At 41.9% G+C, this 25,918-nt stretch overlaps 2 protein-coding genes, 1 long non-coding RNA gene and 1 pseudogene across 4 annotated transcripts in view; 2 read left to right on the top strand and 2 right to left on the bottom strand.

Annotated features, from left to right (window-relative positions):
- Positions 1 to 1,679, top strand: part of RRAGD (Ras related GTP binding D) — a 39,473-nt gene extending 37,794 nt beyond the window's left edge. The window contains exon 7 of the mRNA XM_012750934.3: positions 1,479 to 1,679. Within this exon, the coding sequence (XP_012606388.2) occupies positions 1,479 to 1,630 (152 nt within the window). The 3' untranslated portion in view covers positions 1,631 to 1,679. The remainder of the gene's footprint in view (positions 1 to 1,478) is intronic.
- Positions 1,604 to 17,242, bottom strand: LOC105863619 (uncharacterized). The gene is made up of 5 exons (XR_012919300.1): positions 17,132 to 17,242; positions 14,908 to 14,967; positions 12,577 to 12,671; positions 2,312 to 2,413; positions 1,604 to 1,693 (listed from the first exon to the last, which is right to left on the bottom strand). It is a non-coding gene; the product is annotated as an uncharacterized LOC105863619 (long non-coding RNA).
- Positions 16,563 to 25,918, top strand: part of UBE2J1 (ubiquitin conjugating enzyme E2 J1) — a 30,195-nt gene continuing 20,839 nt past the window's right edge. The window contains exon 1 of one of the 2 annotated variants that reach the window (XM_012750937.3): positions 16,563 to 17,089. In XM_012750937.3, coding sequence (XP_012606391.1) covers positions 17,059 to 17,089 — 31 coding nt within the window. In that variant the 5' untranslated portion in view covers positions 16,563 to 17,058. The remainder of the gene's footprint in view (positions 17,090 to 25,918) is intronic. The other variant, XM_012750935.3, reaches the window with a different exon arrangement.
- Positions 21,498 to 22,273, bottom strand: LOC105863617 (ganglioside GM2 activator-like; annotated as a pseudogene).

Below are 25,918 nucleotides of genomic sequence, written 5' to 3' on the forward strand. Positions count from 1 at the left end.
ACAGAGTCTTATCTTACTCTCTTGCCGGGGCTAGTGTGCCGCCTAGCTCACAGCAACCTCAAACTCCTGGGCTCAGGCCATCCTTCTGCCTCAGCCTCCCAACTAGCTGGGACTACTGGCTATTTTTTTTCTATTTTTAGTAGAGACAGGGTCTCCCTTTTCCTCAAGCTGGTCTTGAATTCCTGAGCTTAAGCGATCCTCCCACCTTGGCCTCCCAGAGTGCTAGGGTGATATGAGCCACCCCACCCAGCCCCCAGTTGAGTATTTAATTGCACCTTCTCATTGAGCCAAGTTTCTTTAACCTTTCTTCCTAAGGCAGTTCATTGTGCATATAAGCAAAGAATTTGAGGTTGTTCTCACATCTTGTATTCAAATTCCCACTAAGTAAAATCATTTACTTGTTTCTTCTTTGTACCTTACTGCTGTCCCCCTCAATTGCCTCATTGATCATTTTCTTGAAGAAATTGTCTCCTAGTTTCAGTGCTTGTGGTTCACTGTCTCTGCAGAAGCAGCAGAGGGCACTACTCAGAGGCTTTCCTGCTCCGGGAAGCTGAGATCGTGTCCAGTCCGCCAGCCCCTGTTGCAGTTGACGAATTTCATCCTTGGCTGGAATCCCAGTTCTTTCTTTGGGTGGGGCTCTGGAAGTATCACCTGACCGATGGAAATAATTGTTGGGCCAGTTATTTTAATAAATTTAAGGATAGTAAATAGAACCAACCACTTTATCCTAATTGGTATAAATGTAATGTTGCTCTCAAGATGTTTATAAATTGATTGTAATGATGAAAGATGCATTCCTCAAGATTTTGGATTATCTTTTATTCTATTATGTTTTTGTGCCACTTATTTATTTCTGAAAACACAAGAAGATTCTCCCCTGCTATTTCTCTACTTAAAACTTATTTAATATTGAAAAGCTGAGAGTATCTTTGGTGGTTAAAATTCCTGAGCTTAGATTTGACATGAGGTGACTGTTATTACTGGGGACTTTGCTTCCCTAGGGTTATGAGAATGGTTTAAATATAATATTAAATATTGATTGATTGATTGATTGATTGATACTGTGGCTTTGAGATCTCAGCCACATTCCCAAGTCAGGGTCTGCCTCTACTCAGAGTCAATTTAGTAATGCCTTTTGGGGAGAAAATTTTTTCATTATAGATTCATCTTGTAAGCAATCGTTAATTCTGAAAGGTAAAAAATATGCAGTTCAGTGATTCTTCAAATCTTTTAGGTCATCGATAATTTTGAAAATGTGGTATATACTGTGGAACATTGCCTCAGGAAAAACCTACCTTCCCAAGACTTTGCCTGCAGTTCCTGAAGCCCAGCTGTAGACCTCCCAGAGAAATCTGTGGCCCTCACATGAAGGCTGCTCCTCTGCCACCCCCTGCTGGCTTGTCCTGGCCATAGCTGACATGGAAAGATGGAGACTATTTCTGTGTAATATTTATTGATACTTTTGTTCTCTTCTCCAGGGCTTATTGACTATAATTTTCATTGCTTTCGGAAGGCCATCCATGAAGTTTTTGAGGTGAGGATGAAAGTAGTGAAATCTCGAAAAGTTCAGAATCGGCTGCAGAAGAAAAAAGGAGCCACCCCTAATGGGACACCGAGAGTGCTGCTGTAGGTGAGGTTTCAGGAACATCTTTGAAATCAGACCTTTTTGATGAGGCTGCTGCGCCATGTTGCACTAAAGGAAGAGGAAGAAGGAGATTGGGACACATGACATGGATTTGTTGTAAAAAAAAAAAAATTCCTGCAACCCTCTTGATCTTTTCTTTTTTAAATAAAGTAAGCACTTTGAAGCAAAAACTTGTATAATAACAATGAAGTGAAATCCACTGTACTTTCATTACACAAATGTAAACTTTTATGGTCTTTAGTCAGAAAACTCCCATGTGAGAACTGCCAGGAACTGTACATATTTTGCACTTTTTCATGTTTTTTTCTCATTGAACTGAACTTTGATAAAATGACTTTTCTAAGCTTTTTCTGTACTTGGTGTCAAGGACATGCATACTGTAGTCCATATCTATATGGCAATCAGAAATTAATCAAAAAGTGATGCATTGGGAATGACTTTTTGTAAATGTGGGGATCTTTGCTACTGATTATTGAGAAAAATCATTTTTTCAGTGGAGCTGGAACAGATTGGGGCTGTAAGCTCCAGGAGCAATAAAAACTGTCCCCTATTTATAACGGGTGTAAACGGGAGTTTCGTAGAATATATTAAGCACCAGACTTATCTAAAAATTTCTATAGCCGTGGCTGTTCTTCCCTGCTCAACAGATTTTATGAAGCTCTTTACCTCAACACGTATCTTCATAATCACTTTATGCAGAGCAGGTTATTTCTTTTTACTGTATTCTTTAGAAGTTTTGGGACCAGAATTCCAAAATGGTGCCGATCACTGGAGAGAAATAAAAATGTCATTAAACTGCAGGGTTTCTAGAGGATTTTCTGTACCTGTCACGCAGGGCAAAAGTAACATTAGAGGCCAAAAGTTGTCCCAAATGTAAGTGATTGGCAACTGCAGACTAACAAATATATATACAATTCTGGCACCTGTGAAATGGCCTGCTGTCATGATACAATGAAAATGTTTGTTTAGGACCTGTTTTTTATTGCCCCATGCCCTCAGTGAATGGAGCAAACCTCAGATCTCCACCATGGAGCTTAATCCTGTTAGTGTCATTTGTTATTTAATACTTCCAAGTCTCTTTTTCATCTGTGGTTTCATCCGTGTACTCCACCTCTTCCCATCTTATGATTGAACTAGAGCTCAATGTGCTACCAGCATGCTCTGCAAGGCTGAAGAGCCATTATGAAAGCCCCTAATGGTGGGAAGTGGGAAAAGGAGGGCCAGAGGAGGCATTACAGTTAACTGTGTGTAATTGTTTCTATGAAATTCTTTCACTCGATGTTTACTTTAGACTAGCAGGAAATTAAGAGAACTAAATCTACCCCTACAGCACATCATTCCAAGTAGGTAATTCTGTGTCCATCACAAAGGTTAGCCCCCAAAGGCATGTTTGTAAGACGACATTAGAAAATAATTTTTTTTTTAAAACAGAGCCTCCTGGGGATATCAAAGCTGGTCCTAGCAAAAATATATAAATCCCTAAAGCAACTTGTCCTTGAACCTTTCCCATTTCTATCAATGGCTTCTTTCTCTCCTCTCTCCTCCCTCTCCCTAAGTCCTATTCCTTTGAAGCTGATAACTGAAATTTAAGATGGTATCTGATTGGGGTTGAAGATTTGAGTCTTTGCATTTCAAAAGGAGATTTCTAAAAATCATTAAGGTGCCCATATTCCTCAGCCTTCCTACTCAAAAGCCTGGATAGGCACCCAGAGTTCCCTGGTTTCCAGAGCTGTACCCTATTGGACCTTTGCCAACAAGCCTGGTTCTTAGGAGTTATTCTTATAAATCTAATTCTCTAATATTTTTTACAGAATGTTTCTCTTTGAATAGCAAATAAAGAATCAGTTTTCTAATACAATTTTATCCTCAAGATAGAAACACTTGCCTATCTGATAAATCACACATTACTTAGGTATATATATTATTATAACCAGGTAGATCCTCCATTTTTAAGCTGGGTATATGACGAGTTTTTGTTAAAATGTGCCTTAAAAAGCCTATTACTTCAAGAGCAAATGATTCTTTGGGGGAAAGGCAAAAATAATCCTATGACATAGGACCCAAGTTCATGGTAGTAAGTGTACTCTGATTAATCACACGCTAGCATAGATGACTGCCTCAAACCTTGTAAGTGTGGCAATGACCCTTAATACAAAAAAGATACAGGAGTTATATCTAAGTGTTCAGTTTCTCAAGTCTGTGGTATTGGAATTGCAGCATGTGTTTTTGAAGGAATATAAATCAAAAACTGGTTGACATTCACAAACAGTGTTATTTTCTGAACATAATATATTTTGGACCCCTAAATAGAAAGTGACTAAAATCACAGCAATATTGTTATGTATGGGTTGTCAACTCTGTGTGAAACTTACTCCAGAAAAACAGCTGAACTGTCTTGATTATTAAAGTATGGTATGCATTCAACTTGTACAGACTGGATATAATTTGTAATCAAGCGTAGTGTGTATTTTACTTTAAGCTGTACATCATTTATAACCATTGTTAAACCATTGTTTTTAAAAATGTTAACTGCCAATTTAAAAGTGTGTGTCATAGCTTCATAATTTGATAAAGCTTTCATTTTATTTCAAGCATATTCATAACTAAGCTTTCTGGGAGCAGAGTGGTCTCTTTGGTGAAAAGGAAGTGTGGCCTTTTCATATTCGTGAGGTTGTTTGCCATACATGTACGTCACTGTTTCATTGTCCCTGTTAGGTACATTTAGTAAAATTCATTTGTCCTGATTAACTAGCTCTCATTTTATGAAAATGATGATAAATGTCACTATTTAAATTGAACTTACACTTTTATTTATTTGTTTTTTTTTTGAGACAGAGTCTCACTTTGTTGCCCAGGCTAGAATGAGTGCCGTGGCGTCAGCCTAGCTCACAGCAACCTCAAACCCCTGGGCTCAAGCAATCCTCCTGCCTCAGCCTCCCGAGTAGCTGGGACTACAGGCATGCACCACCATGCCCGGCTAATTTTTTCTATATATATTAGTTGGCCAATTAATTTCTTTCTATTTATAGTAGAGACGGGGTCTCGCTCTTGCTCAGGCTAGTTTCGAACTCCTGACCTGGAGCAATCCGCCCGCCTCGGCCTCCAAGAGAGCTAGGATTACAGGCGTGAGCCACCGCGCCCGGCCTACACTTTTATTTTTAAATCTTATCTCTCCATATTTTTGATGGAGACATGCCTGTTAGAACTGTAGAACTGTTACTTCAGTAAACTTGAGATATTAATTCTTGCTGCTCTGGCACTAATCCCCTAGTCATCTGGAAATCCTTTTCCTGACAGGCCACATTGTAAGATTCCACTCTGTAATGACCTTTAAAAGTCCCCTAAGAGTTCTCAGAGAAGGCTAGCATTAGATATCTTAAATATGAAATCCTGTTTCTGATTGGAAAAGCTGACCTGAAATTATTTCCAAGATTTTTATCAGGGGCAATATTGAGTTTAAGAGAAAGAAACGTAGCCTTTAACAATTATTTAATGATAATAGATACTGATTGGTTACAAATGATATGCCGGGCACTGCTCTGAAGTGCTTTTATGTAACTAATCCTCATAAATCTGGGAGGTAAGTACTATTATCATTTGTTTTACAGATGAGGCAACTGAGGTCAAAGAGCTAAAAATAAATTTCTCAAGATAATATAACTAGTAAGACAATGCAGGAACCGGACTTAAGAACCCACCTTCATGTACGCAGCATCACCAAATGTCCCTTTAAATACCTTCCTATCACAGATATGCAGAGGGGCACTTGTAATTCAGGATTTACTGCTGCATGAGCTTAAGTGCTGGGACATTGAATAAAGAAATGTCTATTCTTACATGAGCTTCTCTTGCATATTTTTAGAACCCATAGAAGCAGTCTTCTAAATATACTTCAGAGGAGAAAGTCAACAAAGATTATACATTTTTCTTCCTAATCTATTGAATAACTCTAATGCTGAAGATAATATTAACGGTGTTTAAATGTCAGAAGAAAATGTAAATACGTTTTACAGCCATTTTTCCCTCCTTAGGCAATAGTATATCAAGCTCTGAGCAAGTCAGGAGAAAATAAACATTTGGTCTTAGCTGTATCCAACTTGTTACCTTGAGTTGTCAATATGTATAACAAGGATTTATAGAAAATAAAACACCGATTGGGATTAAAATTTTATAAAGTACATTTCAATCCTAATCCATTTTTGAGCTTCAGACCTATATTTAAAATGTCCATTAGCATACCTTTGCTGGAATCTTCTGTAAGAAGTGCCTCAAATTGAACATGTCTAAGATTGGCTTCCTTCTTGCTAAATCTCCTCCTATGATGGTATGACTTTCCTCCCTCATGTTTCTGCCAGACACTTGGACCTCGTTCTTGACACTTCCCTCCTGATCACCTCCTACAATCACTCAGTTCCTTCAGCTCAGCCTTGCAAATCTCTGCTAATCTGTTCTATTCTCTCCAGCTCATCTGGCACTATCTTGGCTTAGACCACCATCTCCTATTTGGATCTCAGTAGCCTTTTAACCAATGTTTCTTCACCTCTTCACCTCTGGCCTTGGCTCATCTTCCCTCAACAAAGCTCAACAAGCATGCCCAAACTGTGTGGTAAATAAAAGGAGTTGTGAGTTTTGATTCCTTTGTCAATCATTCTTAAATATTTATGGGGTGCCTATTATATGTCAGACACTGTGCTAGTAAAATGGCTAAAAGGCAGATACTGGAGATGAAAGGGTTTTACTATCTAAAAATAATAAAAAATAGGCCGGGCGCGGTGGCTCACGCCTGTAATCCTAGCTCTCTGGGAGGCCGAGGCGGGCGGATTGCTCGAGGTCAGGAGTTCAAAACCAGCCTGAGCAAGAGCGAGACCCCGTCTCTACTATAAATAGAAAGAAATTAATTGGCCAACTAATGTATACAAAAAATTAGCCGGGCATGGTGGCGAATGCCTGTAGTCCCAGCTACTTGGGAGGCTGAGGCAGGAGGATTGCTTGAGCCAGGAGTTTGAGGTTGCTGTGAGCTAGGCTGACGCCACGGCACTCACTCTAGCCTGGGCAACAAAGCGGGACTCTGTCTCAAAAAAAAAAATAATAATAATAAAAAATAAACGAATTTTAGATAGATCCTTGTAGGTACCAGTTTTTAGAACTACAGTTGTGTAGGACTTTACCACTCTCCAGCAGAGACCATAGATAGTAGTAACTAGCATTCAAGAAGTTTAATTGTTCAACTGATGGCAGCTCAGCAGTTATCTTTAATCATATTAGTTTAATGTAAGACTAAATATAAGGAGTAGGCTGTAAATTGGGAATGTTTATTGAAGTAGTGCCTTATAATTAAGAGGTGAATTAAAATATGAAGTTTTAAATGTTAGTTATTTCAATGTTCAGACTTTTTCAGCTTAATACATACATGAAATCAGTACCATTTCCAGAATTAGATTTAATAAAAAGTTTATTTTACTGTTTCTACTCTTTTCAATCTGTATGTACCAGAGAACTCTTGAGTGTTGTCTAAGGTGGATGTTTATGTTCTTGTAGTATGTTGTCATGAGCAACAATAGAGTATGTGAGAAGAATCTGGCAATAGAATATAGGGTGGATGCAGGGTTCTTTTAGATCATTTAGAATTTTGAAAGGCTGGGTGATATTTTTTTTTTTTTTTGAGACAGAGTCTCGCTTTGTAGCCCAGGCTAGAGTGAGTGCCGTGGCGTCAGCCTAGCTCACAGCAACCTCAAACTCCTGGGCTCAAGCGATCCTTCTGCCTCAGCCTCCCGGGTAGCTGGGACTACAGGCATGCGCCACCATGCCCGGCTAATTTTTTGTATATATATCAGTTGGCCAATTAATTTCTTTCTATTTATAGTAGAGACGGGGTCTCGCTCTTGCTCAGGCTGGTTTTGAACTCCTGACCTTGAGCAATCCGCCCGCCTCGGCCTCCCAAGAGCTAGGATTACAGGCGTGAGCCACAGCGCCCGGCCTGGGTGATATTTTTAAATGTGCCAAAGTTGACCTACTGGGTCCTCAAAAGATCTACTTTTGTCATAAATTACATTTAAGTTTGGGCAGTGATCCTATTTCAGTTATGTCATCAATATCTTTACAGTTTTCTATAATGGTCATGGTAAGGTGATACTTGAAATTGTATCATGTTATTCCCCCAAGAAACAATTCAATTCCATGATTACAAAAAAAAAAAATTCAAAATAACATCTGTAAGACCAGCCAAGTAAATATCAGTCAATAGTCTTTCTTTGGCCAGGCGTGGTGGCTCAAGCCTGTAATCCTAGCACTCTGGGAGGCCAAGGCGGGCGGATTGCTCCAGGTCAGGAGTTCGAAACCAGCCTGAGCAAGAGCAAGACCCCGTCTCTACTATAAATAGAAAGAAATTAATTGGCCAACTAATATATATAGAAAAAATTAGCCGGGCATGGTGGTGCATGCCTGTAGTCCCAGCTACTCGGGAGGCTGAGGCAGAAGGATTGCTTGAGCCCAGGAGTTTGAGGTTACTGTGAGCTAGGCTGACGCCACGGCACTCACTCTAGCCTGGGCAACAAGCGAGACTCTGTCTCAAAAAAAAAAAAAATATAGTCTTTCTTTGTAGAACCTTACATTTTTGGTTTCAACAAATGATCTGACAGTTAAAGCTGAGATGGAATCTGGTTCTCATATTCAATCATGAAAAACTTGTTTTAAAAAGCAGAACACCGGCCAGGCTCGGTGGCCTCACACCTGTAACAGAGGCTGAAGCAGCAGGTCCCCTCAAGCTCAGGAGTTTGAGACCGGCCTGAGCCCTGAACAAGAGGGATACCCTGTCTCTACTAAAAATTGAAAAAATTAGCCTGGTGTGGTGGTGCAGACCTGTATTCCCAGCTACTCAAGAGGCAGATGCAGGAGGATCGTTTGAGCCCAGGAGTTTGAGGTTGCTATGAAACACTATGGCACTTTAGCCCGGGCGACAGAGTGAGACTCCATCTCAAAAAAACCAAAACAAAACAGCAAAACATCCATGTAAACTCTTACAACTGAAGCAATGTTTGAATGGCATATAAAACTGCCCTGGGACAGAACTGTAGGACTTGACCCTTTATGAAATCCATTTTAAGCTCTATGTTGTGAGCCACAGTAAGTACAGTTCACATTGCAAATCATCACACACTCATACTTGCAAATATTACTTAAAACAACCCTCACGAAGTAATATCCTTTCTACATGCAATGTATTCTGGTATTTTTTTCTCTTTCATTTCCTTTTTTAAGAAGATCTCACAATCCTCGAATGAGTCACAACCTGCAGTTTGTAAAACAATGTTACAGTGAACCCATTGGCCAGATTAGAGATACCCGAGGATTTTCTTTCCTGCCTAAAATATTTTCCTTCTCTTTAAGGTCTTAACAAATGGGAAATTCTAAGTTCTTGAATTTTTCTTTCATTTGATCAGGGCTTTCTATTGTGTTTACTAGAACGGTTTTACTTTTCATCGCCATTCTTGGATATTTTTGTATGCTGGGTCGTATCAGGGTTGAGGGGTTGTGGAGGTTGTAGACCTGAGAGGATTGTCTTTGCAATAGACTCTGTCCTGGACTAGCATATGATAATGAACTTTATGTGGAGTGGAGTGACGCATGAGCTCATATCTAACTTCCATGGTGTCCTTTGTTAATTCAGATGACACTGGTCATAGCCAATATCAAGAATCCATGAGTTTGCTCATTGGTCCTATTGTGAAACCCCCAAGACCCAGCCTGACAAGGTCCTTCCCCATGAAAAGGGACTGATCAAGCAACTATACTAAGGGTGAGGGAGGCAGATGGAGGAAGATGTCCAGCTGCCTGAGACCTTGACTATCCTGCTTCCTCAGTCTACTAATGAGCTCCTGGGGCCAGCAGGATCATTCTAATCTTGAAACCAAGAGTCATTGAACTAAAGCCTCTCCTGTGAAAGTCAACTACAATAGAGCAGTTTAGACCCCAGTCCCATGCTAACCCTTACCACCCTTTCCTAAAAGCTGCTTCTGTTTGCCTCCAGCTTTCATTATTGTCTGAGTCCCTCAGGCTGCTGCTCAGTATTGTCTGTCTCTGGCCTTGCAGAGAGCCGAGCTCTGTAGTACTCGGCTTTCCTCAACTAGACAGTAGATAACCTGAAACTCATTCTGGACTTCTTCCAGACCTCTTTCTTACAAGGTGGCCTCCATAGTTAGGCTTTGGCCCCTGCTCCCTGGGAAGCAGTGCAGTATGGGGATGACCAGGGAGACCAGGCATATGTGTCGTTCCATCTCAGTGGGAGAGGAAGGAAATCCACTGGGTTTGTAATGTGCAAGAAACAGTGCCACCAATCCACATAATAAATACTGTTTCGTTTAATGCTCTACGTCAGTATTTACCAAAGTTACCTGATTTTAAGAATCATCTAGGGTGCTTAAAGATGCAGCTTCCCATCCCTATCTCAGTCTTCTTGAATCACAATCTATAGGAGAGGTTTGGGAATCTGCATTTTAAATAAGCACCCTAGACAATTTGAGAGACACTGTTTTCACTGTAGTTGTTAAAGGGATAGGGAGGGGAGAAGGTGGGGGATGAGGACTGGAATCTCCCAGGAGAGCTTTCTCGAATCCTCTACTCCCACATACATATCTCAAGTGTTAGTGTCTCTTTTCTACTTGATTATGCAGCTTTAAAATTCTACATTATTTAATCTATAATTTAAATATGAACTTTTATGAATGTAAATGAAATAATTTAAAAAGTAAGACATTTATCAATTTAAAATATTTAAATAATTATTTACATTTAATATCACAAATTATATAAATGGTATTAATTTAGAAAAATTGCTTTTTCCTCACTCAAACAATTTTATTCAAATTCTTCACATGCATCTTCTATAGCTGGGTCTTTATGATCATTGGAACAACATTTTGAGTCATCTAATAGTTTCCTCCAGTTATTTAAGGTAGAACATGCTTTAAATTGAGTAGGATACAGTAGGATGCTGTCAGTAGAGATTTTACTGATTTGCAAGAACCATTTATTAAATATCAGGACAGGTTTTTTCCCCTACATATTCACAATCTCCACAAATAAGTATTTTTATATTTCTTTGTTCAATGATTATTTAGAAGCATACTTATAATGATTTTCAATACTTGTTCTCTAAGCCCTTACCCTCAGAAATAATTAATAAATATGTCTTTGTCTTTTTTTCCCTGATTTTGTTAGGTGACTTTTTTTTTGAGACAGGGTCTTGCTCTGTCACCTGGGCTAGAGTGCAGTGGCAGCCTCATAGCTCACTGCAACCTCAAACTCCCGGGCTTAAGCGATCCTCCTGCCTCAGCCTCCCAAGTAGCTGGGACTACAAGCACCCACCACCACACCCAGATAATTTTCTCTATTTTTTTTTTTTAAATTCTTTCTATTTTTTGTAGATATAGGGTCTCTCTCTTGCTTAGGCTGGTCTTCAACACCTGAGCTCAAGTGATTCTCCTGACTTAGCCTCCCAGAGTGTTAGGATTGCAGGAGTGAGCCACTGTATGGGCCATTATATGACAGAAAACTGCCATTGCTTGAGGTACTTTGTTCAAAAAGGACAAAGACAAAAATATAAGCCAATTCTCTTTTCTGAGAAATGCTATTTTGGAAAAAATTTTCCTTTTTAATCTGCATATATGGTATATATTACTATTTAAGAATGTCTGCACCTAAATCCAAAGTGAACTTCCCAGGGATGTTAAGTTGGCCCAGTATTTCTCACAAGATGCTAGAAGGCAGACTGCGGCATACCTACACTTCTGGTTGTTTAGTGCCAAAAGAATTAACTGTAGGAAAGTCCAAGACTGCTTTTAGAAGTTGATGATCATCATTCAAAGTTTGCCTATAATTGTACATTGGATTTTAACGGAAAGCATCACAGTGTTGACTATTATGAAGACGATATTAAGATTGCTTAACAGTGCTGCAGAATTACTGTAAGGAGTTCCATAATTCATGTCATGCTGAGCATTGTCTGTAGATTGAAGAATGTTCCTCTATGAACTATTATGTTTTGGAAGTTTGTAGATGCCATAATGGTGAATAAAATTCAAATTTGTTTAAAAGTACTGAACTCAGAATTTTTTTTTTTTTCATTTTCCCCATAAATAGAAACTGAAACTGCTACCAAGGTAGGGAGCAGAGTTCTAAGCTGTTCAGGTTAATTTATTGGTGACCAAGTTTCATCAATCAGCAAGTGGCTAAAATGGGTCTAGAGAATGACAAATTGGGGTAACAGAGTATATGACAGAAGAAATATGGCATAGAAAGAACGACAGTGCTTTGAAGAGCTACTGGGAGAGCACTCGGGGGAGAGAGGGAAGAGACACAGACATGGCAGTGCCACAGCGAGCTGCCAGCACAACACTGAGCACCTGTGGTCTCTCCCAGGAACGACAGTTTTAATTAGGTGCAGGTGTTTCCTTTAGAGCTAAACTTAGAAAATGAAATAACTCTGGTCAAACTCATCAGTTCATTAAAACTAAGTATTAATGATGATAAGTATTATAATTTTTGTTACCAATTTTAAAGGCACATTTTAATTTTGAAAAACAAAACAAAACAAAGAAATGCAGTCCATGTAAATAAAGCAAAAGCACAATCCTAAGCAGGTTTCTTTTTCTCACCCCTAATACCAAGAGCTGTAATTTTGGGAGAGATATCAGATAATTCAAAGCTATGTAGCAAATTAGGTCTCAAAGAAAAGACATAAATTAAGAAAGCCACAGTAAAGTGATTTATTAATATTGTGGACAAGTATTTACTTTTGTATTTAGAAAGCACTTCTTTGCTTATTCATAGGAAAACCCTTTTAAGATGAGAAAAGTTATATCACAAGGTATTTGGTGGAAGGAACCTACTAAACTAGTACGGTAAACACTCCATGGCATTTCAAACATACTCACTTGATATATCTCCATAATATTTTCTTCTGAAATATCATATCAGAAAAGTGTTAAAACAGAATGAGCAGGGAGGCTTATCTTGAACGCAGCAGAAACTGAGAAAAAAACAGAGGCATGTTTCCCTTCCGGTTCTTTCAGCTGGCCACCAGATGGTAAGCAAAAGCATATCCGTTAGACCTGCAATGCAGCAAAGTAGGGAGAACAGAAAACAGAGAGCTGCTTCCTGTCTGACATTTTTGTTCAGGTAACCAGAGTTTAAACTTGTGTCCCTGATAATGACATAACCAACATCTCCATTACGTTAATACCAGCTACATCCTCTGGGAAAATGTCCCATGTTTCTTATTAACTAATCCAACGGGGAAATCCTGGGGTGGGAGGGGGAGACAAGAGAAAAAATTATGGCAGGTATTTTTTTTTCTTTCCTGAAATATCAAAAAACTCTTATTATAAAATATTCAAAGTAATTAATAAAATGTTTACAGTAAAGTCCATATATGGCTTTCCAAGGCGTTTCTTTCCTTAATTTTACTCTAGGAAGACACTCATGTAAATATCAGTCTAAGTGATAGCACTGCAACTGGTAAAACGAGTAGTCCAGATGGTTAATGGCAGGTATTTTTAGTATAGAAAAGTACATATTGTACAATGGGATTTCAATTCTTAAAATACCCATGCTTTATAAATAAAGACTTAAGGTAAATATACCAAACTATTAATTATGGCCATTTCTAAGCAGGAGGATTATGGGAGATTTGGATTTTGTTCATATTTCAAATATTGAGCAATAATCATGTATTGGTTTTATGATCAAGAAAAAACATCATTTAAAAAAATAAGTTTTTATTTTTTATTTTTAGTAATAGGATCTTGCCCACTATGTTGCCAGGCTGATGTGCACAATCAGCCACAATCAGCCAGCACTATAACCTTATCTCCTCGGACTCAGCTGTCCTCCCACCTCAGCCTCCCAATTAGCCATGACTACAGGCACACCACAGGGCCCAGCCAAAAAAGGAGAAAAGTTTCAAATGCTGAAGAATAAATATCTTAAAGTGTGTGATCCAAAAATAGCTCTGAGGTTCTAAGTTGCATATCCTCTTTTCAAAGGGTGGAACAGAGAGGCCTTGAGTGACACAAGACAGTCTGATTCCTTTTTAGTGTACCAAAAATAATGCAGGTTTCAGAGTCAGGAGATCTGGACTTGAATCAGGGTTCTTTCATTTCCTGGATAAGTCATTGAAGGTTTTCTTATATGAGTCATTGAAGCTTTAAGAACCTCTGTAAAATAGATTTCAAAGTATCCAAACCAAATCAAAAGTAAATGAAAATCTAAAAAGGTTTCTTTTCATTAATATCATAAAAATAATATACCAGAAAGATAATAGTTTATAGTTGAAGTAAATAACTTGATTTCTCAGAGACCTCAATTATCTTCATTTGTAACATGGGTATAAACAATCTGCCACTGCCAGAGATGTTATGAAGAATAAATGAGTTGATGTATATCAAGTGCCCAATACACAGTAAGTGCTAAAAAACTACAGTCCAGACCTTACACAGGATGCAATTGGCAGTGGGGCGGGGACCTGCACTTCAAAGGGCCTCTGGTTACTATCTAAGGAAAATATGAATTATATAGGTCAAGGATTGTGGTTCTAAGATGTTTTTTAAGATTCTGAAACATTTTAAACTTCATCTTTTGTCATTTTTGCTTTAAGGAAACAAACCTTAAAATGAAAAGTTTTCCTAAGGATTATCAAATGTATGGAAAAAAATTACCCCACATTTGATCTGGGGTAGAAGCACCTGATGTAATTTATAACTTTCTTCTAGGAAGAAATAAGTGTTCTTGATAAAATATGAGCAATTTTTGAATAAATTTAAATTGAACTTAAATTTTAACTCAGTAAAAAATTTAACTAGCTCTCTTTCCACCCAGCTATCAGTCAAGAATCTAGTGACCTTTCAATACAAATGCTTTTCTTTTTGTATCTCTACTCTTTTCTCTGTAAACATCTCTGCTGAGAGAAATTTTGGAATTGTCTTTGCTCTTGCAGCAAGATTGTAATTAAGCTTTGACATGTACCCATAACTAAATTGTTCGAACAGATTTTTGTTGTTGTTAACCAAGGAAGAATAGGTTACAATTCCTACTGAGCTAGTCCTGTGGGGGAAGAGTTCCAAGGAACACAGAAGAGGTGGTGGCTGAAGGAGAGCCCCAGAGGGCAATTACCCCCAGAGATTGATTGATGGACCCGGAGGCTGAATAACAAAAGGCTTCTGGAATTTAGTATCTTTAGCTATAAAATGGGAATCATAATACAGTACCTGTTTTGCAGGTCTTGGCCATGGTAAGGCCTATTGCTCAAATCAGTGGCTTTTGCAGAGCTGTGGCAGGAGAAGGTGTCAAGTGTTAGACAATTTGAAGATTCAACACAATGAATGAAGAATGAATGAATGAAGCAGCACAAAGGAGTTTGGTTTCCTTTGCATATTTCAGCCAATCAGATTATTAGTTTATTGTTCAGAAAACATCTAATTTTAGATTATCCTTTTCTTTTTTCCTCCCAATTTCACTCTACAAAGGGCTGCTGGTAAAATTCAGACATTAAAAAGTCACTTAATAGATTTAGATTTTTAACTTTAGCAGTAGAAAACAAATAAAATTTAGGATTTTCTATCTTTATGTAACAAAATAAAAGTTGCCCATTCTGATTAACCCTCCTGGGTTAATCCCACCTGGAATTCTTCATTTCCCTCTCCATACTCCCCACTTTCCCAGTCCCTCCTTTCCTTCCTCTCCCAAGGTCCTTGGCTCCTTTAAGCTGTCTGAACTCAGTACTCTCATGATCCCACTCATTTAACAAAGAAGTCTGGAGTGTGTCCTTTGAAGTTTAACTTTCATATTTGTATGCTTTTCCTCAAATTCAATGTAATTCCCTTAGCTTTATTCTTTGGCAGATTTTAATTCTTTAAAAAAATAAATAAATCTCCTGGCCTTCGTGGTAGCTCACAACAGTAATTGTAGCATTTTAAGAGACCCAGGCGAGAGCATCGCTTGAAATCAGGAGTTTGAGACCTGCCTGAGCAAGAGTGAGGCCCCATCTCTACAAAAAATAGAAAAATTAGCCGGGCATGGTGGCACATGCCTGTAGTCCCAGCTACTTGGGAGGCTGAGGCAGGAGCATCTCCTGAGCCCAGGAGTTTGAGGTTGCTGTGAGCTAGGCTGACGCCACTGCACTCTAGCCAGGGCAACAGAGTGAGACCCTGTCTCAAAAAACAAAACAAAACAAAACAAAACAAAAACCAAAACTCCCGCAATACCTAAAACAGTGTCTTGTACCTAATCACATTACCTGAGGAAAAAAATGTTATAAAAATCCCACTCTGGGTTGGCCGTGGTGGCTCATGCCTGTAATCCTAGCACTCTGGGAGGCCGAGGCGGGCGGATTGCTCGAGGTCAGGAGTTCAAAACCAGCCTGAACAAGAGCGAGACCCCCCCCATCTCGACTATAAATAGAAAGAAATTAAGTGGCCAACTAAAAATATACAGAAAAATTTAGCCGGGCATGGTGGCGCATGCTTGTAGTCCCAGCTACTCAGGAGGCTGAGGCAGGAGGATGGCTTGAGCCCAGGAGATTGAGGTTGCTGTGAGCTAGGCTAACGCCAGGGCACTCTAGCCCGGACAACAGAGTGAGACTCTGTATATAACAAAAAAATCTCAATAAAAATCCCACTCCGTTCTTTATCAGTGCTTTCCCCTTCCCACTTAACTCCCTCCCTGCCCCCAACAGCTGCTGGATCTAGAAACAAGCACTTCCCGGACTGCGCGGTCCAGCGCGCGGACAGCCGGGCTGCAGGCACTTTGCAGCCTGAGTCCGGAGCCGGGCGCCCCTCAGAGCTCTCGAGGGCCCCGGGTCCGGGACCCCGCCCGCAGCGGGAGGACCGGGGCCGCTTCCGGCCAGGCGGTTCTTCCGCGAAACCCGCGAGCGCCTGGGGACCCCGGATGGTCCCGGCGGAAGGTCGTCCTCCGGGGGGCTGAGGCGACAGGGCGAGGGCGCCGCTCGCTCTTGCAGAGTGACCGACCGCCACGAAGCGACTGCCACGTCAGGACAACTTCACAAAACCCGGACGAGGGCGGGTGACGCAAGCCGAGGGCCGCGGCAGGGTTGGGCCTGCGGCCAGACCAGGAGGCTGACCTCCAGCCGGGGCGCCCGGTTCAGCGACACCCCGGCCGGCGCCGGCGCCTGCCGGGCCCTGAGGGAGGCGGGGAAGCAGCGAGGAGGCGGCGCCATCAGAAGCCTGCGCCTCGCCCGCACCCTCGCCGCCCCGCCCGCAGTCCGGGCTGGACTGGCCGGCGTCTGCAGAGCTCCCTCGGCCAGGCCCAGTCTGCCCGGGCCGCGCTGAGACCTGGACAGCGGCAGCGCGGACAGGAGGTGGCAGCAGGCCGGGAGGCCGGAGTCGGGCCAGCGACCCGCCATGGAGACCCGCTACAACTTGAAGAGTCCGGGTGAGGAGGGCTAGGGGCGGTGGGCAGGGAGGGAGAAGCGACCTGGACTCCGGTCCCGGCGCCGCGGTCCCCTCGCGTCCGCCACCACTCGCGACTCTGCTCCGGGTTTCGCGCTCTACGCGAGACCGCCGCCTGCCCGGGAAGTGCAGGCCGCAGGGCGGGGTGGCGGGGCGGCGGGGCGGCGGGGCGGCGGGGCGGCGGGGCGGCGGGGCGGCGGGGCGGCGGGGCGGCGGGGCGGCGGGGCGGCGGGGCGGCGGGGCGGGCAGCCACTGCCAATCTCCGGGGACTGATCAGCGCCCCGCAGCACCCAGCCTCTCCCTTTCCTCATCTTGGTACCAAAGATCTGGGTCGTAAGCTTATCCCTAAGGACAGGTGTAAAGGTGATGTCCGTGGGTAATAGTCAACAGCTTCTTGCTCTACCTGCATCCTGAACACCGTCGTTATCCCTTCTCCGGACTTTTATTAGCGGTTTGATTCACATTTAAGGATTTGGTAGTTTAAATATCTGTTTACAGCATTTAGGGAGAATAGAGTTACAGACATAAAGGAAATGTTCTGTAACTAAGCTAGTTAGCCAAAGAGCTAAAAAACAAAACAAAAACAACTAGATGAGAGCTAACCTTGATTTTTGCCAAACGGGCTAAGATGAAATTATATCTGTGTTAAGTCTTAGAGATTTCCTTTCCAGCATTGAATGCTCCTGCTTCATTTACATAAGCAATCCAAACAATCCTAGCCTCCAATTATTTTCTGGTGCATTGTAAAGATATAAGAAACGTAACAAGCTCACTTAGATTAATGCAAACTTGAAATGAATCATTGGATTCTATAAATGACATTTATTCTATCTGTACCTTGATAAATATGTCAGAAGGGAAAAACTCTGCAGTTCAGTTCTGATTGATAAATCCTAGGATGTTAGTGATAGTTTGACCAACTCAGGCTGCTGCTTAGAATTTCCTTCCAAAAAAGCTGCTTCTCAGTAGGAATCAGCAAGACTAGCATCGTTATGGAAAGAGTTAACATTGTGAATCTTTGAATTTTTTTTAAAGGTTTCAGGATATGCAAACATTTGAGAAAAGCCTGAGGATATTGGTTGAACAGAACTTTGTTAGCCTGAGTGCTGTCAGGCTGAGAAAAGACCTTAGATAACCAAGTGTGTAGAATTGATTAGAATAGTTTGGGGATGGGACCATAGACTCCTTTCTGTGGGTGCTCCAAGAATTACATTTATACAATTCAGTTTCAGTGGGTTCATGACATCCCCCAAGCCCATCTCTTAAGAACCCCAGAAAAAAAAGACAAATGAGAAAGAGGGAGAGAAAAGCTTAATTTTTAAGTTTAGATGGTAAAATGATTGAATTACTTAGAGTATGATAGATTTAAATAAAACTAGTAGGGTGAAAATGTATGGTAACTCTTTGGTCACATGGTTCCTTAGGGACAGCAGAAGTACTTGGTGGACCGTCTGGAGAATAATGCAAATGTGAGTAGTAGTGCAGTTTGCAATAGAGAACTGGTGGGACCAAAGAAGTTGTTGTCAGGTCATTGCTAAAAATTGACAGGCTAGCATATCTGATATTATGATAAGTTTTTAAAATTCTCTAGAATTTTGTACAATTCCAAAAGTAGGTATGTGACCTACTGTCAGTTGGTTGAGCTTTGGTTGACATCCTTTTAGCTGTATCATAAATTGCTTCTTCCTCTTCTTGGTTTCATTTCCTCAAAGATGGTCTTGCTGCTCTAAAAGAGAGAATGCTTTAAAACAATTTTTTTATTTTTGAGACAGTCTCACTCTGTTGCCTGGGCTAGAGTGCTGTGGCGTCAGCCTAGCTCACAGCAACCTCAAAATCCTGGGCTCAAGCAATCCTGCCTCAGCCTCCCGAGAAGCTGGAACTACAGGCACACGACATCATGTCTGGCTAATTTTTTTCTCTCTATATTTTTAGTTGGCCAATTAATTTCTTTCTATATATTTTTTTTAAGTAGAGATGGAATCTTGCTCTTGCTCAGGCTGGTTTCAAACTCCTGACCTTGAGTGATCTGCCTGCCTCATAAAACAATTTTTTTGTTGTAATTGTGTGGATTGTTGGAGTTCCTACAGAAAGTGAATTAGATGAGATATGGGACTTACTGAAAATGCTGGGAGGCATAGTGAAAGTTTCATTGTTTTATTTTCTGAACTGTGGTATTTTTAGAGTAATGCCTATCTGAAAGGAAGTGGTTAAAAACTCCACCACCCTTTACTCTATATCTGCAGTGTTGTCTTAGAGGTATGAATGGAAAAATTAAGTAAAAACAATTAGAAGGGAGACCTTCCTGAGGAAGCTACTTAAAGGTCTAGTGGGAGCCAATCTAGATGATGAGTTGGAGGACGGGGGCCAGAGTAGCATTGCAGGTAACTGGTTAAGGGCCAGCCAGTGTGGTTAGCATGTGGTTAATAAATTTATTCATTTCATTGATGGTAAAAAATTTTAATTTTTTTTTGGAATAGACTTGTGATTATGGACAGAACTTTTGTGTAAGGGTCGTCTCATAAGCCTCTGACTAACCTATCAGTAGTTGTCTCAGGATCAAGCTCCCTGATCCCTTTTTGTCTAAGGTAGTATAGTTTTTTTTAATTCTCAGCAAGTTAAAAAGATTTATTGCCATCCCAGGCTTCACAGGAGCCCAGAATGCCGGGCTGGTGTATGGTTAAGGAAGTTGTCATGGCATGACAGGGTGGTGGACACATCTAGGGAGCCTGACATCGAGTCCACCCTCTCTTCCTTGCACCCCACGGAGCAGCTGCTTGTGGGGCCAACTCTTCCGCACCTGCGCCATTCACCCCTACGGGGCTCCAGGGCTGAGGCAGGCAGCCCTGTGATCCCAGCAGCTCACAGCTGAGAGGCCGCCTGCACCTCCCCTGGCATGGAAGAGCCTTCTCCTCAGAGCCAGACACTATGGGTTTGGCCCTATGTAGGGAGAAATGGTGCCAGGAGTTGTCTTGAGAGGAGAAAGTGTGCACGGTCGTAGGTCAGAGGTTGCAAACTGGATACCCATGAGCCACATGTCCCCACCAACATGTCCGTTTGGCCCCTTTGGCCCACAGTGTTAAAAAAAAAAATTAGCTGCCAATGATTAAAAATTATAAGATTTCATATAAAAATCTGGATTTTTTGCTTCTCTAGGATAAAAAATTGAGACTATCTGGCAATACTAGTCCCAAAACATTTTTACATGGCACTGCCTGCTTCTAGCTGGATCGTCCTTATGAACTGGCTGTGCACTCTCCAAATTATGCCAGTCTTTGCCATCCTTAATTAGACGCAGCCAGAGCCCGGGCTCAGCTGCTGGTATCAATGCATGTGTTCTCTAACTTTTTGTGTAGTATAAGAAGTATTTACCATATCCATTGTGTGTATTATCTTTTTTTTTTTTTTTGATGTTTTTTTTTTTTTTTAAATTTTTTTTTATTTCGGCATATTGTGGGGGTACAGATTTTAAGGTTTCAATAAATGCCCATTTACCCCCCTTGTGTGTATTATCTTTATCAAAAAAGGAGGCAACAAGTTTCTAGCAGTCCTCCTCCTTCACTGAAGTCTCTTGTTTGACCCTGTGGCACATGAGTTTGTAAAGGAGTTCCTAAATCTCTCCCCCCAGGGCCTTCCTGCACACACCCTGCCACTCCGGTCACACTGCACCCCAGGGTTAATTGGGCAAACCTAGAAAAGAAATCAAAATTAATCACAGAAATTAATGGAGGACTAGACTAAGATCAACGACTTAAGCCTCTTCAAAAAAGTGGGCTACGGGCTGGAGTAGAATGAAAATGTTAATCCCCTCACTCTGCTTTAGTTGGTAACCAGTAAAAAAGAAAGTCATAAAAGGCTGGGCACCGTGGCTCATGCCTGTAATCCTAGCTCTCTGGGAGGCCAAGGCGGGCAGATTGCTCAAGGTCAGGAGTTTGAAACCAGTCTGAGCAAGAGCGAGACTCCATCTCTACTATAAATAGAAAGAAATTAATTGGCCAACTAATATATAGAGGAAAAAATTAGCCGGCCATGGTGGTGCATACCTGTAGTACCAGCTACTCGGGAGGCTGAGGCAGCAGGATTGCTTGAGCCCAGGAGTTTGAGGTTGCTGTGTGCTAGGCTGACGTCACGGCACTCACTCTAGCCTGGGCAACAAAGTGAGACTCTGTCTCAAATAAATAAATAAATAAATAAAAGAAAGTCATAAAGGTAGTTTAGGAGGCCAAGACTGGGGAAGTTTAAATTGGAAGTCCCAAAACACATTGGTTCCCATTCCTTGAGTGTTTGGGAAACGAATGAAGCTCTTTAGAAAGAAGGTGACAGAGGTGGGGGAAGGGACGTGGCTTGCCCAGCAGATGTCCTGGGCCATCAAGAGATGCCAGGCTCGACCTCCATTAGGTCAGGGCTGCTTGCCCCAGCCTAAAATGTCAGTGGTGCAAGATGATTTTCAGGGAGGGTAGCAGACTCATTGTAGAAAGGAGCTGGAGAAGGGCAGAGTCAGAAGTTGGCCTTGGCAGACGCAAGGCAGAGGAAAAGAGACCTTCCTCACACCCTTTTATTCTGCTGTGGCTGCTGTCCCGCTATTTGCCCTTGAGAGAGGCGACGATCTTGATGCAACCCAGACGTTTCCCACCGCTGCTCAGGATGTGCTGGATGGGGTAGTTCCCGGTGCTGAGCCAGCTCGACAGCTCCAGGTCAGGCATGGTGAAATCATTCTTGGGTAGTGAGTAGGTGCCATCTTTGAAAGGACAGTGGCAGGGAAGCCCATAGGTGTGCAAGGGCTCTGGGCAGGGGTTCCCAGGGGGAATAAAAGTATCAAGCACATTACAGAAGTCATCATATGTACAGCTGCCAATCTGTTCCACGTACGGGATTTTGACCCAGAAGCCAGCCACTTCCTTTTCCACAGTTAATTCCACCTTCAGAGGAGAACTGAGGGCGACACTGGTCTGGCCCTTGGCACTGATGGTCACATTCCCAGGCACAACTATGGGGTCAGGCTCCAGAGTCAGGCTTTTGATCACCGCAGGGTTCTTCCTTCGTCATAGTTATCCCAGGAGAAGCTGCCAAGCTGCTTCAGGTGGATGCTCACAGGGGCTGCAGGGCCGGTGAGAAGCAAGCCTAGGGCCAGCAGCAGCAGCAGCAGCGGAGCCTGGAATAGGGCTTGCATCACGAAGGACGGGTCTGCACGGTGTTAGCTACCGGTAGTCAGTTTTATAGTACAAAATAGGGAGACCTGTGTATAAAGAACCACCTTTGGCAGCTTCCTCAGAAGAGGCCTATGGACATGTGCAGCAGGTGATAGGAGTACAAGAGACTGGTACAAAGGTACCCACTACCTCTACCAGAAGCCTAGGAATTATCCTATTCATGCATTGATGTTAACTGCACCTTTATGTTAATCCTGTCAAACCTTAAGGTCCAACTCAGACCCTTCTCCTAAGCTATAGATATATAGAATTTACTGGTGACTCCAGATCTTCACCTAGGTTTCCCATAGATCAAAAAAAAAAAAAAAATCTTTGCAAGATATAAAAACCAAACATTAGGCCGGGTGTGGTGGCTCACGCCTGTAATCCACTCTGGGAGGCCGAGGCAGGAGGATCCCTCAAGGTCAGGAGTTTGAAACCACCCTGAGCAAGAGCGAGGCTCCATCTCCACTAAAAATAGAAAGACATTAATTGGCCAACTAAAAATATATAGAAAAAATTACCTAGGCATGGTGGTGCATGCCTGTAGTCCCAGCTACTTGGGAGGCTGAGGTAGAAGGATCGCTTGAGCCCAGGAGTTTGAGGTTGCTGTGAGCTAGGCTGACGTCATGGCACTCTAGCCCGGGCAACAGAGTGAGAGACTCTGTCTCAAAAAACAAAACAACAAAAATACCAAACATTAGTTTTCTCTCCTCCACCAAACTTGCATCTCACCCTAATATTCCATATCCCAGCACCCATGGGAGTCATTTTTGATTTCTTAGTCCACTCCTTTGCTCCACCCCTGTCCTGAAGCACACACAACACAGACACATATACACATGTGTGTGAGCACACACAGACACACATATATCTAATCAGTTACTTTTGTCACCAGATCAATGAAAACAAAACAAAAACTTACTAGATCAATCCTCAAGTTGAAAAATTTTTGTTAGCTTCCTTGTAGCTGTGGATAAAGTTCAAAGTAAAATGTGTAGCTTGGCCTATAGGGCTGCTCATGATTTGACCCTTTCCATCCTCACCAGACTCATTGCTCAGTGCTTATACCTTCCTTTGCATTCTCACCATCTATCCATTTTGCCTGAACAACTCCCCAGGTGGAGTAGCTTTTCTCACTTATATGCCTTGGTCCTTGTTGGAACCTCTACTTGGAATGCCTTCCCTTTAGTCCATCTGAAATTCCTATTAATTCCTGTAGTCCAGATCCTCTAGGCAGGAGGATCTATATGTACTTGTACATACTTGGTCAGTATTACCACACTGTGTTGTAATTGTTTTCATGTCTTTCTCTACTCTCTGTTATTGAGGGCAAGAAGCAGGTCTTAGTCATTTTTCTATCTCCAACACTCAAACATTCTACAAATATTTATTGAACTAAAATCCTTGCAGTGTCTTTCTGGGCAGGAACATCAGTCCTCAAATATTTGCTTAAGTGCCTTCATTATGAGAGCAGGAAGAGGCAGTCATATCTGCCTCCGGAGACTCAGCCTAGTCTCTAGGGCAGTAGTTTCCAAACCTGACCAGAATAACTTGGGCAGCATTCCTAGTCTCCACCCCTTCCCAGGCTTCTCAGAGATTTTTATCTGCCCAGATTGGACTCTCTAGTCATTCCTCAAAGGGAGAACAAGAGAAAGTGTTAGGGAGACTTTCCTGAGGAAGCTACTTAAAATAAAGGTCTAGTGGGAGCCAGTCTGGATGATGAGGGGGAGGGTGGGGGCCAGAGCAGCCTTGCAGGCTGAGGAAACACAGTGTAGAAAGGCCTGTAATGGAGAGAAGGTGGAGAGCGTTCAAAGAATTGAACAAAGCCTAGTGTCTAGAATTTGGAGAGGGTGTCTCAATATATATGTTTCTATTCCTATATAGAATAGCAATATAGCATTTATCATGCTGTTTGTATTGACTCCCTACCACTATAAGCTCCCTGATAAACAAAACTATATTTTGTTTATGGTTGAAACTGTAGGATCTAGCACCTAGAAGGAACTCAGTAAATAGGTGATGATGAAGTGAACAAATCGCTGCCCTACAGGAGCTCAGTTCAGAATAGAAGATGGAGAAGAATATTAATAATTATGAAGTAGGATAGTGGCTTAAGAACTTTTTTGTTTTTTTGAGACAGAGTCTCTCACTCTGTTGTCCTGGATAGAGTGCAATGGCATCATCATAACTCACTACAACCTCAAACTCCTGGGTTCAAGTGATCCTTCTGCCTTAGCATCCTGAGTAGCTGGGGCTACAGGTGCACAACACCAGGCCTGGCTAATTTTTCTATTGTTAGTAGAGATGGGTCTCGCTCTTGTTCAGGTTGATCTCCAACTCCTGCGCCAAGCAATCCTCTTGCTTCAGCCTTCCAGAGTGCTAGGATTGCAGGCGTGAGCCAGCGCACCTGGCTGACTTAAGAATGTTTTAAGTCTAAGAACTCTTGATTCAAATGAAATTTTATGCAAAAGTCCTGATAACATATCAAACTGTTTGGTTGTATGTATGTGGGGATTGCTTTTCAGTTAACCTCTCTTTCTATAATGTAACTTTCTCCCGAACCTGTGTCTCTATACATTTTACTTTTATTCGTCCCTCTACCTATTCATACCCACTTGGGTAATTCCTACTGTCTTTTCTTTCAAATGTACCGAACCTCTTTTCTCTTGTCTGCTGTAAAGTTATTTGTCTACCTGGTCCTCCCCACCATCTGGTGCATATCTCTCTTATAGCACATCTTGAACTACATCAGTAGTTTTAAGCACAATTTTGAGAAGCCTTTTCCCTGGCTTTGCCATTCCAAGCCAGTATCTGACATTTTTTAGCACCTAAAGTTTGAGAGGCTTGGGATGCAGAGCACATATCAAAGGATTGAACTTTGAGAGCCAGCAGGAAGGAGATGGGGTGCAGATCCATATAGGATTATGGATTGTGATGGTCTTCTGAGTGCATTCCTGTTAACAGTCATTTATTATGGAGATAAAAGGCTCTGCCATTAACTAAAATCAGTGAAAGAGAGGAGAAATGAGGCCAGGCATGGTGGCTCAGGCCTGTAATTTTAGCACCCTGGGAGGCCGAGGTGGGGAGATTGCTCTAGGTCAGGAGTTCCAAACCAGCCTGAGCAAGAGCGAGACCCCCATCTCTACTATAAATAGAAAGAAATTAATTGGCCAACTAATATATAGAGAAAAAATTAGCCGGCATGGTGGTGCATGCCTGTAGTCCCAGCTACTTGGGAGGCTGAGGCAGGAGGATTGCTTGAGCCCAGGAGTGTGAGGTTGCTGTGAGCTAGGCTGACGCCATGGCACTCACTCTAGCCTGGGCAACAAAGCGATACTCTGTCTCAAAAAAAAAAAAAAAAAAGAGAGGAGAAATGAGAACAGGTGTGCAGGAGTGTTAGAGTGCTATGTGGAGCCAGTGAGGTGGTAGGCTTAAGAGAAATGTTATCATTAGGAGGTATTGTGTCCCTGTGGAGGTTGTCGGTAATGACTTTTATTTATTTTTATTTTTTATTTTTTTTGAGACACAGTCTCACTTTGTTGCCCAGGCTAGAGTGAGTGCCGTGGTGTCAGCCTAGCTCACAGCAACCTCAAACTCCTGGGCTCAAGCAGTCCTGCTGCCTC

Source organism: Microcebus murinus, chromosome 5 (assembly GCF_040939455.1).
Source record: "Microcebus murinus isolate Inina chromosome 5, M.murinus_Inina_mat1.0, whole genome shotgun sequence".
In the NCBI taxonomy this organism is placed as follows: Eukaryota; Metazoa; Chordata; class Mammalia; order Primates; family Cheirogaleidae; genus Microcebus; species Microcebus murinus.